This window comes from Carassius gibelio, chromosome B12, assembly GCF_023724105.1.
Source record: "Carassius gibelio isolate Cgi1373 ecotype wild population from Czech Republic chromosome B12, carGib1.2-hapl.c, whole genome shotgun sequence".
In the NCBI taxonomy this organism is placed as follows: domain Eukaryota; kingdom Metazoa; phylum Chordata; class Actinopteri; order Cypriniformes; family Cyprinidae; genus Carassius; species Carassius gibelio.
In genome coordinates, this window is record NC_068407.1 from 20,848,259 (window position 1) to 20,860,510 (window position 12,252).

The 12,252-nt window shown below is 35.7% G+C and overlaps 3 protein-coding genes across 4 annotated transcripts in view; 2 read left to right on the forward strand and 1 right to left on the reverse strand.

The window, feature by feature from the left end:
• The window catches only part of LOC127969367 (5'(3')-deoxyribonucleotidase, mitochondrial), a 6,963-nt gene extending 5,043 nt beyond the window's left edge, over window positions 1-1,920 (reverse strand). Inside the window, exons 1-3 of the mRNA XM_052571256.1 lie at window positions 1,140-1,920; window positions 290-390; window positions 147-207 (exon numbers count right to left, since the gene is read on the reverse strand). Coding sequence (XP_052427216.1) covers window positions 147-207; window positions 290-390; window positions 1,140-1,403 — 426 coding nt within the window. The 5' untranslated portion in view covers window positions 1,404-1,920. The remainder of the gene's footprint in view (window positions 1-146; window positions 208-289; window positions 391-1,139) is intronic.
• Window positions 1,921-2,631: 711 nt separating this feature from the next.
• On the forward strand, window positions 2,632-9,388 carry LOC127969362 (COP9 signalosome complex subunit 3). The gene is made up of 12 exons (XM_052571249.1): window positions 2,632-2,839; window positions 3,270-3,399; window positions 3,471-3,583; window positions 3,666-3,715; window positions 3,793-3,885; window positions 4,818-4,997; window positions 5,745-5,885; window positions 5,971-6,144; window positions 7,382-7,468; window positions 7,582-7,695; window positions 8,914-8,994; window positions 9,084-9,388. Exons 1-12 carry the CDS (start codon window positions 2,785-2,787, stop codon window positions 9,135-9,137), a joined length of 1,272 nt encoding a protein of 423 aa, XP_052427209.1. The 5' UTR covers window positions 2,632-2,784; the 3' UTR covers window positions 9,138-9,388.
• A 1,333-nt stretch (window positions 9,389-10,721) lies between these two features.
• Window positions 10,722-12,252, forward strand: part of LOC127969361 (ubiquitin carboxyl-terminal hydrolase 22) — a 28,006-nt gene continuing 26,475 nt past the window's right edge. Inside the window, exon 1 of one of the 2 annotated variants that reach the window (XM_052571247.1) lies at window positions 10,722-11,159. In XM_052571247.1, coding sequence (XP_052427207.1) covers window positions 11,040-11,159 — 120 coding nt within the window. In that variant the 5' untranslated portion in view covers window positions 10,722-11,039. The remainder of the gene's footprint in view (window positions 11,160-12,252) is intronic. The other variant, XM_052571248.1, reaches the window with a different exon arrangement.

Sequence of the window (12,252 nt, forward strand, 5' to 3'; positions counted from 1 at the left end):
CACCATGCACTTTCTATATGTTTATCACTGACCCTGAATAGTGTTCTCAGACTTTGGACCTCACTATACACATAATCAATAAATAAACCAACCAGACCAGAGTCCATCCATAAACTCAGCTCAGCCTCAGTTTAGGGGAATCTTACCTTTTCATACGGACAGTAGCTGTAATGCTTTATAGGACTGGTGCAAATGAAGACATCTGTACTGAGAGAAGGAACGAGAAACTAAGCAACTAAGAGTCATCTCACAACTAGTGATAACATAACATAATAATGACTGAACTAACTTCTCCATCGTGGACATCTCCTTCACCGCCTCCACTCCTCCAGGAAGAGGATCCAGGTCCAGGAAGAAGTTTTTGGACTCCCAAATGCTGATGGCCTTTTCCTGCAATCAGTCCAAACTCTGATTATTGCCATTCAACATTAGATATGTTCCAGACACGAAAATTATCACGGTGTCATTAAAATGTGCTGGAAACTGATGCATAAATCAACTTCAAGTTATATATGTTACTGTACAGTTATAAAGATTTCATTGATTTACAAGCATTTTGAAATTCATACGTTTTGGTCATAAATCAGCATCTGCTTCAAATTTATACTCAAGTCACTAGCAGTAAAAATCACTGTTTTCTATTTAAAGGCTGAATTTTGTGGGTAATTATTCCAGTCACATGCTGCTCAGAAAACATTATTATTGTTATGTTGAAAACAAATTAATGTTCCTTTGATGAATATAGAAAGCTCAGAAGAACAGCTGAAATAGAAATCTGTTGTAACATGCCTATATCCCCACTTTTGTTCAATTTAATGCATGCTTTGCTGAACAAAAGATATACTGACTCGAAGCTTTTGAATGGCATGGTGTATAATGCTACAGAAAAACAAAACAATGATGTCACATGACACAGAAGAGCGGAGTGGTGATGCTGAAAATACGTCTTTGATCACAGAAATAAATTAAAGTTTACAATATATTCACATAGAAACCAGCCATTTTAAATTGTAAAAATATTTCACGATTTTACTGCACTTTGAATCAAATAAAAACAGGTTTGGTGAGCAGAAGAGACTCTTTTTGACTGGTAGTGTATTCTCACTTCACCAGACAACGTTGTGTTTCCACACACTTACACACAGGTCTCTCCTCAGGTCTCCATACTGTGTGGACACCCAGAATCCTCTTCTGTCCTCCAAAGATATAAAAGGCTCGTTGGGAAACTTCTCCTTGTATTTCTTTAGGAATCCTCCCTCGAAGTCTGCGATGACTCCGTCCATATCCACCAGCACCCGCAGCCTGCGCTCGTTAAAGCTCATGTTAGCACTGCAGCGAGAGTGAAAGTACATCGACGAAGCGCTTTTCTCCACCCATCTCACAATCCTCGGCAGTAAAGTCATGATAAACAACCCTAAAACTCGTCTGAAACTCTCGGCGGTGTGCAGTAACTCACACAGAGAGGATGAGGCTAATAGTGTTAGCTCATAGCATTCCGTTGCCTCACGATTGTTTTGGTCATTGTGAACGCGTTTGAAAGAAGTGCTTGCTGAATGAAGCCCATTATTGTTATAGTATGACGTTTATGTTCTCAAAATCATGCTGTAATCTGGTAGCTATTTGTGGTTTACGTTATCACGGAACATATAACGTTAGTGTGCCCGAGATTGTTGACAGATTCTTTCCCTCAGGAAACAACGGTTGGGCTCCGACCGGAAGTTAATGCCAAATGTATTGATTCTGAGCGAGCGATAGCTTATAAACCGTTAAAGACAGACCTACTGTGAGCTAAGCGGATGTTAATCGATGCTGCGGGCTTCTGATGAAGTAACCATCCCGCATGTTGTCTTCTTTGTTTTATTTTTAAGTGATCGTGTTTTCGCCTCACAGCAGAATCCGTGGTGAAAAAAACTACATTTCCCACAATTCCCTTGCACGCAAGTGGCGCCAAAACTCAAACGCCGATTTTGCAATAAATGTAAAAATGTTACACGCAATCATCATATTTTGTCGGTTTTAATTTGTTTAGTTAGTTTTTTAAATTTCGTTCCATTACGTCATTGCCTTACTGCCTCGAACTTAAAATTCAAATACCTTTTCGGTTCAAATCAAAATGTAAAACTTTTAATGGAAGATCTTCTCAGAAAGCTATTTTATAGGAAATCCTGCAAAATCGTTGTATGAGGCATAAATATGCAAATACTACAAATTATATTTTTAAATTATATATCACATATAACATAAAAAGCGTATCATGGCTCAATTAAATAATATTTATATTCTGTTTTCTCAGTTAGCTTGCAAGTGAAGCAAAATAATATTTGTGGCCATCGCCCTACTTATTTATTTTTTTAAATGAAATGATGGAAAATATAAAGAATTAACCTATAATAAATTACATTACTATGTAACCGAGATTTTAATTGTAAAAAGCTAGTACTGATTTCTCGGAAACCTTCAAGATGATAATTTCACCGGAAGAAATACCGAGACGTTCCTTTTATTTCTTAAATATACATGTCAATTTCAAACGCGAAATCCTGCGACCTTTCGATGTAAATAAAACAGTTAGCTCTAAATACATAAAAGATAAACACAATCTCATAAACATCATTCGCTTTCAAGATCCCGTGCCTGAGATCTCGTTGAATCTGGGCTGTCACTTAAACATCGCGATACTTGTGTTCCGCTGGCGGCTGAGCTGAGGGCCCGTTGCTTCTGTAACTTCCAGGAGAGCTGCTTCTGACATTTGAATGAAAAACAACTTCCCGAAAACGAAAAACTATGGCTTCGGCTCTGGAGCAGTTCGTGAATAACGTGCGGCAACTCTCCGCTCAAGGTAACGCAGTTTACACGGTTCGCGAACGAATACATGAGCGAACTAGCTTACTGCTAATAGCCGTTAGCACGATAACACGCTATTTGTTTATATCAGACAGTAACACATGGCATTTGTTTATATTATTCTGTTCGTCCAAGTAGACATATAAAACGAAATGCTTAAGAATAACTACAAATCTCAGTGTATAACGTTACCGCTTAGATTTTACATCAAGTGAGGTTTCATGTCAGCTGAGTCATTTATTAGCGTTAAATATGGGAAAAAAGACACCATAAAATACTGAGTTTATCTGAGACGTGAAGCCAATTTTCACTACGAAGAATGTGTTATATTATTTAAGAAAACTAAATATGAGATCTCCATTGCGCTCATGTTTGTACTAAACTGACGTGAAATCATGTTTTCATTCATATTTCTGTGTTTTCAGGTCAGATGACTCAACTGTGTGAGCTGATCAATAAAAGTGGAGAGCTTCTGGCCAAGAATCTGTCCCATCTGGACACTGTTCTGGGAGCGCTGGACATCCAGGAACATTCCCTCGGGGTTTTAGCCGTTCTGTACGTCTCTGACTTGTTGAATCCTGTTCGATCAAGGGTCTTTTCTGATGCTTCTTTGAATTGTATTGCAGGTTTGTGAAGTTCTCCATGCCAAACATCCCTGATTTCGAGACCCTGTTTTCCCAAGTCCAGCTCTTCATCAGCACCTGCAACGGAGAGCACATCCGATACGCCACAGATACATGTAAGAATAAACATAGATGCTTTTCATCTGTTTCATGATTATAATCTGTGCTGCTGATATGTTTTGTGTTTTATTATTACAGTTGCTGGTCTGTGCCACCAGTTGACATCCGCCCTTGTAGAAAGAAAACAGGCAAGCGTCTCTTAAACATTTCGGAGTGGTTATCTTTACATGATAAAGATGACATTAACTTTTCTTTTACTTTACAGCCTTTGCGTGGAATTAGTATAATTAAACAGGCCATAGACAAGATGCAAATGAACACAAACCAGCTGACCTCAGTGCATGCAGACCTGTGTCAGGTGAGACATCGTTTAGGTTTAAGGGCTGTGAGAGACCGGGACAATGTCATTTGGTGTCCTTAAATATTTATTACATTGTTACATGTAATTAAAGGAATAATGCACCCCAAAAAATTGGTGAAAACTCACTCACACTCAAGCCATCCGAGATTAGGATGAGTTTGTTTCTTCATCAGGTTTGTAGAAATGTAGCGTTGCATCAGTGTCTCATCAGTGGATGCTCTGCAGTGAATGGGTGCCGTCAGAATGAGAGTCTGATAAAAACATCACAATAATCCACAGCACTCCAGTCCATCAGTGAACATCTGGAGAAGACAAAAGATGAAACGCATCCAGCATTAAGATGATTTTAACTTAAATATGAATCCATTCCTCCAGTGAAAAAGTGTTCTGGTCTGAATCAGGAGAGAAATCTGCACAGATCAAGCAGCGTTTAAACAGATCTAAACAAATATGTGAGAGACAACAGCAGATGCACTTTTTCACTAGACGAAGTGTTATTATGGATTATGGACTCCTATATTAGCTCTAAGGCAAAGTTTTAAATTAAAAACTTCTTGGTGACTGATTTGTTTCTTACAAACACACAGCTTTTGTCTTCTCCAGATGTTAACTGGTGGACTGGAGTGCTGTGGATTATTGTGATGTTTTTATCAGCTGTTTGGACTCTCATTCTGACGGCACCCATTCACTGCCATAAGCAGCTACACATTTGCTATAACACTGTAGTATTTGAAAATAAGTGTATTATTTTGTATATGAATAAATATTGAGGTAAATCTTGCGTATTACTAAGAAAAACCCCTCAAAATATTAACAAATAAAAAACAATTGACCAGAATGTGATCTCTATGTGATGGATGCCGCAGGGTGAAACGTCTTCATCGATTGATGTTTATTGTGTAACTAATGATTTGGCTCTTTGTGGACAGTTATGTCTTTTAGCGAAGTGCTTCAAACCCGCAGTCCCGTTCCTGGAGCTAGACATGATGGATATCTGCAAGGAGAACGGAGCGTACGACGCAAAGCACTTTCTATGTTTTTATTACTACGGAGGCATGATCTACACGGGGCTGAAGAACTTTGAACGAGCGCTGTACTTTTTTGAACAGGTATTTAATTTTTTGTACAGTTTGCTAATGCTGGGACAGTAGAGCTCAAATTTATATCAGGTGGCCTTTTGGTGATATTCAATATCTGTTTTATACGTATAATTATTATTTTTTGTTTCATTTAAAAATATATATTTTTTCTAGAAAGCAATTACAGCCTAGTTTATTCCAAATGTTTAATTTAAAGGGAAAAACATAAATAAAAATTATCTAGGTGTTTTTCAAAAAATGAACATTACGTTTTTTGATCTTACGTTTTATGCACCACAATACATAACAATAAACAACAGTATTTATCTACATACTAAATCATTTTATGACATGCCATATCATTGATATAGATTCAGATACTAATGATTCATGGATATGAATTAAAGTCTGTTTCTGCTGTTCAACTCTTAATGAAAACCTAAACTCTGCATGTTTCAGTAAATTAACACTATTTAATCATTTTGATATACATTGCATTAAACAACATTACGAAAACATTTGACTAGTACATCAAAAAGATTCGATTTGGTTAAATATCATTAAGTGGTAGCACTAATGAATCAGATGAACTGATTCACGAAAATGAATCAAATTCTGTTTCTCGCCATTCAAGTCTTAATGAAAACTTAATGAGCAAATAAAAAGCACGTCAAAATCATTCTGATATTCACGATTAATATATGACGTTATGAATGATTTGTTAACATTTGGTGTATTTTCCCATTTGCATTAATTTTGCGCTTCGTCTGTTCTCAGGCTATAACCACTCCAGCGATGGCTGTCAGTCACATCATGTTAGAAGCATACAAGAAGTACATCCTGGTCTCCCTCATCCTGCACGGCAAAGTACAGCAGCTCCCCAAATACACATCCCAGATCGTGGGCCGCTTCATCAAGGTGAGTGTCTCTGGCTCTGGATTGGCTGTAAAGACCTTGTGAGCTCATCATGTTTTCTCTGTGTGTGTGTGTGTGTGATGTACAGCCCCTCAGTAATGCCTACCACGAGCTGGCTCAGGTCTACGCCAGCAACAACCCGTCTGAGCTGCGCGCTGTGGTCAACAGACACGGAGAGACGTTCACACGAGACAACAACAGCGGCCTGGTCAAACAGTGCCTGTCCTCGCTCTACAAGAAGAACATCCAGAGGCTCACCAAGGTCTGCTCGTGTCCGATTCATTACACCATGCACGGATTCATTCATTGCAGATTCATTGCACATCAGTTTGGGCTGAGAAATTACCCCAGAAGATCATTTAAAGTCATCCCTTGTTGTAGACATTAGACTCGATTATAACAAAAATCTTAATTATGAATATTAGTGATTTAATTTACAGATAGCAGTAGGGTGTGTATCAAACATACGCTTTCTGTAAATAGGGTTGCTATGAAATGTACATTTTAGATACCAGGACATTTTTCAATACCATATCAGAATATCAGGGTCACTTATGTTACAAACAAATGATTGAAATATAAATAAACGGCTAGTAATACGATTAAAAACAAAAGCGCAAAGGAGAAAACAATAGAAAAACATGCAAATTAAATAAACGGTGCTTTAAGTGTTTTAAGTGTAAAACATTGTTTGCGCATATTTGAATATTTTAAGCTAAATGTTTACTTTCTGTTCTGTTTGATGCTTTTAATAACACCAGCAAGTCTAATAAACATTAAAACAGTTTGTGAAAATCACATTGCATGATTTTACTGATTTGCACAATACAGTTGGGTTTTAATGGAGGAGCGAAAACCAGAACGGGATGAAATAATCATTTTATCTTGATTATTGGATTTTCATAATCGTTTAAAAAAGTTGATATCTAAACTTTTGATTAATTGCACAGCCCTATTACTCACTAAACAGGCATTCCTGTTATTTTTTTTTAAAATTAATATTGAAATATGAAATGTAGCAGCCAGTTACTACTCTCTTAACTAGTGAGTGAGTCATTTATTCAACTGATTCGTTCAAACAGCCGATTCATTCAGAAACGAACGAGGCATTGAATCTTTTGATTCACTCCATGTATTAAAAACCGAAGACTGATTCAGTAATGAAACCGTTCTGCTGTTTGGAACAATTTAATTAACGAAATTGAGCAAAACTGACTAAATTGTGTAACACAATATTAACTATTGAACTGCTGGATTAAATCAACATCATGATTGTATATCGTGAAGATATTCAAGAAAAAAAAACAGCACTTTTGCTGGTGGGATGTTTCTAAACTCTATCATATGATATAAATACAAGAGCAGAATTTTTTAGACTCATATCTTGAATTTTAAGCTCATAAAACTGCATTCTAATAGACTTCTACCAGCCCTAATTTTTTGGTTTTGTAAATTTGAGCTGAAACAGAAATGGTAATCTCTGTTCTTGTGATCGACAGACGTTCTTGACGTTATCTTTACAAGACATGGCGAGTCGAGTTCAGCTCTCCGGCGCTCAAGAAGCAGAGAAATACGTCCTACACATGGTACGAACTCCGCTTCAGCATGACATGTGCACATATATGTGTTTTATCTCAATCACTGGACGTCTCCTGTTTATTCATCATTTGAGGTTTGTTGGTGCTCTTTCATCTCCCAGATCGAGGATGGAGAGATTTATGCGAGTATTAACCAGAAAGATGGCATGGTGTGTTTTCACGACAACCCTGAGAAATACAACAACCCTGCGATGCTCCACAAAATCGACCAAGAGGTTCGTAACGATCAAACCGTGCTTTTCTTCATTCAGCGCTCGTGCACAGAGCCCATGGAGCCTCAGTGAAACACCATCACATATTCACAGCCTCTGTGTTTTTATCTTCTTATTCACTATTATTATTTCAAGGAACTTTGAGAGAAATATTAGTAACATGCATAAACTCAATATATTATATAATGTTCAACAAATAATAGTCAGAAGATCATAAAAAGTTGTTTTTTATAATATCAAAATAACATAAGTACGGTAAAACATTAGTAGTGAATTAAAATTTAAAATAACTTTATTATAATGAAGTTAATATCGTAAATACAGTAAAAAAAGTAATATTTTCAGATTATTGCAATTTTAAATTGTTTAATTATTAAAATATAATAATAGTATAAATAGAATAATATTGAGAAAAATCACAATTTAAAGTAACTTTATTTTCAATTATAATATAATCAAGTAAATATATCGTAAATACAGTAAAATACTAATATTGTGTCAGATTATTAACATTTTAGATGATTTTTTTTATTCATTTTATTTATCATACAAATACAGTAGTATTGTGAATTTAAAACATCTTAATTCCTAATATAATAAATACTATAAAAAGTAATATTGTGAATAATTACAATTTAAAATGACTTTGTTTTATTAGTTTAGTTAATATCATAAATACAGTAAAACAGTAATATTGTCAGATTATTACAATTATAAATGATTGTTTTTATTGTAATATAACAATCATATAAATACAGTAATATTGTGAAAAATTTCTATTACAATATTATAAATGCAGTAATATCGTGAATAATTACAATTTAAAATAACTTATTTTCTATTATTTTATTATAATTAATCAAGTAAACATATTATTGTAAATACGGTAAAACAATAATATTATTATTATAATATAACAATTATATAAATACAGTAGTATTGTGAAAAATTCATACATTTTTGTTTAATTTGTTACAGCGATAAAATAATAAATAACAAACACAGTAAAACAGAGTTTGATAGATGTTATTACAACTTAACATTTATTTTATATTCTATACATCATATACTTACTGAATTATTAAAGTTGTGGCATTCAAAATCTAGTTCAACTCTCAATAATACACTGCAGGTATTAGTAGTTTTGAGAAATATTGAGATATTATTGATAATGTTTCTGCACCCCTGCGTTCACTCTCATCCGTCTTGACTCTGATGCAGATGCTGAAGTGTATAGAGGTGGATGAAAAACTGAAGTCCATGGATCAGGAAATCACTGTAAACCCGCAGTTTGTGCAGAAGGTACTATCTGAAGAAGCTCGTGATTGATCCACCCAGTTCTAGTTCTCTGAAGGACCAGCTTTTATCAGATGCTCTGTTCTGTGTTTCAGAGTATGGGGATGCAGGAGGATGACGTCGGCAGCAAGACGTCCAGCTACTCTTGAGGCCTTCGGGCGGATCGCCGCTTTGCTCACGTCCCTTTCCTCATCCCAAAGCTGGAAGACCTTCATTAAAGGGCAAAATCAGTCGGACTATACTAGAGGAAAACATAAATGTGTGGAATGACTTTTGTTTTTTTTGGTTCTGTCACATGCGCACCCTAAACGAGAACGTGTCTTTGTCAGTGTTTATTTATCAACGCCACTGCATCATTACGGTCATGCAAAATAAAGATAATGGACTTCTTTGTTCAAAAGAGTTGTGGAAATTGCGTTCGTATACTCGTCTTTACTGCAACCCCGCAGAAAGAACAATAGAAATGTGTAGTAGAATGTGTTCTCATCTCCTAAATCCCCTAAAAAGATTGTCTTGTAATATTTCTAAGCATTTCATTTGTAGTTTTTCTGTGTTTCTTGAGAGGAAAGACTTGTCTAACACATAAGATCATAAAATTGAAGGTTGTCTTGTTTAAATTTTAATGAATTTGCTTGTAATATTATTGATCATTTTTATTTTTATTTAATTTTGGGGTGTTTCTTAAAAGGAATGTCTTATATTACTGAGTCACTATTAAATCATAAAACAGGTTAAATTTCAAAGAACCTTTCTGTAATATTACGTATAAACCGTTAATTAAAGAAGGGGTTTTTTTTTTTTTTTGAGAAGAGAGAGAAAAAAAGCCTTATTCTTATGTCACTTTTAGGTCATAAAATTGAGGTTAAATTTAAGAAATTATATTTTATATTTTTTATATAAATTATTTTTTAGAAGAATATCCTATATTTATTTGTGTAAATTAGATCATAAAATTAGGTTTGTCTTGGTAAATAAGATTAATTTCATAAAATATTATTTATTAGTAATTTATTAAATGTATTGAGATATTTCTTGAGAGGAATGTCTTTTATTCTTATGTCACTATTAGGTCATAAAATATGAGGTTAAATTTCAAATAACTTTACTGTAATATTACTTATAAAAAATGAATTAAAGATTTTAGGATGCTTTTATTTCATCTTATTTTTTTTTTAATTTATTTTTTGAGAGGAATGCATTATATTATTGTGTCTGAATTAGATCATAAAAATGAAGTTTGTATTATTTGATTTCAATTTAGCTGCAAACAGGCTTCTTTTAAAACATTTTTAAACAAAACTACATTTGTTTTTGGTCTAAAATGTTAAAGACAAAAGTGTCACTCATACAAGTAATCAACTACTTTTTTTTGTTTCATCATTTATGATTCAATTGTGTTGTCTGGTTCATCCAACCAGTCGTTATTAAATATTCTACTTCCGTTTCCATTAAGGAGAGATCCGCTCCAGTTTCACTCCGCATCTGAATGCATGCGGACTGTGTGTTTTCTACTTTAATGACATAACCAACAAGAACAGACGGACCGACGCGAGCTGCGACACAACCAATCACAGGCGCTCCACCAGCCTACAAGTCTTTGAAAAAAAGACAAGCGGTCGCGTCAGCCAATCACATTTGAGAGTTCTCGAAAGCGGGCGGGAGTTTAACGGAAATGGCACGGGCGCTGGCCAATCGCAGCCACGGATCGCAAGACGTCCACCAATCGGCGTTTAAGCTCGCAAGGCTTGCGTCGCCCACGGTGCTCAGTTGAATTCCATTGCCGTCCATTAAAACAGCCGACTTTAGAAAACACAATATCAGAGTGTGCTCAGTTTTACCACAATCCTTCGTGATTAATTATTGTCAGGGATGGCACTTTCGTGAAACAAGGGTGTCGAGAAACACTCTCCGCATGTGTAAGCCACGCATCTTCGACCCTGTCGTGGCTTGGCGAAACGGAACAATCGCTGGATAACGTTAATGCTCGTCGTGACTCCAGTTGAGCTGATTTCATCGCTGAAACACAGAGGAACTCGGATGAGGGTTGTGTCATGAGTCCGGCAGGGTGCTCCCATGTGAACGCGTTCAAAGTGGACAACTGGAAGCAGAATCTGCGGGTTATATACCAGTGCTTTGTGTGGAGCGGCTCGCTCGAAACCAGGAAACGCAAGGTAAATAAAACACACAAGAGCCCAGTGCTGTGGGACAAGTCGCATTACCCTCTCAAACACAAACGGATGTGTGATTCTCGAGCTAACGTGATTTGTTTTCACCGAGGGAGGGATATGGATCCGCGTCCATCTCTATGTGTTATGCGCAGTCTCTCTCTGCATTGGTTTCATAGGGCTGGACGAGTCTAATGAGTCGTTGGGATTCATGCGACACATCCCTTGGATCTCACCGAAACGTTTTCTGAAGCCAGGCCTAACATGACTGTTGTGTGGCAGGACCAACGATTCATGTTGACTGTCTAAACATCTCAGTCTATTTTAACACGTCCATGATGGAGTCTCTGATATCGATTCGTGATTCAGTGGTTCTTTTGAATCGGATCGGTTCAGTGAATCGTTTGAATCGGGTTAAGTGATTCGTCACGAACCGTACTGAATCGGTTATTTGAACAGAAATCCGTTTTATTTTTTTGAACCGCATGAATTCAAAACCGTTAATTTATAACGAAAACATCTTGATCCGGGTATACAAACCTAAACTAATTATATATATATATATATATATATATATATATATATATATATATATATATATATATATAATACAACGAACAACGAACTCATGGAATTACGATGACGACTCTCATTATTGGTGTAACAGTCGGTTCATTTTTTTCCATAGAGAAATTGATTTTTAACAACAACCTTAAAACTATTATAGACAGACTTACTGTGAGCTACAAGGTTGTTAATCAATGCTGTATGCTTTTGTTGAAGCCACCAGTCTGCATTATTTCAACGTAATTTTTTAATAATAGTGATTACCAGCGATGTTCCTAGAGACTACATTACCCATGATTCTGCAGCAAACCTCCACCAATCAGAGAACAAAAACAGTAAATCACGTCAAAAGAACTGAAACGTCCAACCACTCACATGAATCACTTATAATATTTGTGTATATATGAATATTTTCCAATAAACCTGAGAACACGCTCTTTCTATGTGCCTAAACACCATGTTTAAATCAATATTTTTCTATTTATCCGTCGTTTTCAGTTCAGTTATTGTACAGTCTTGTACTTTTGTCTTT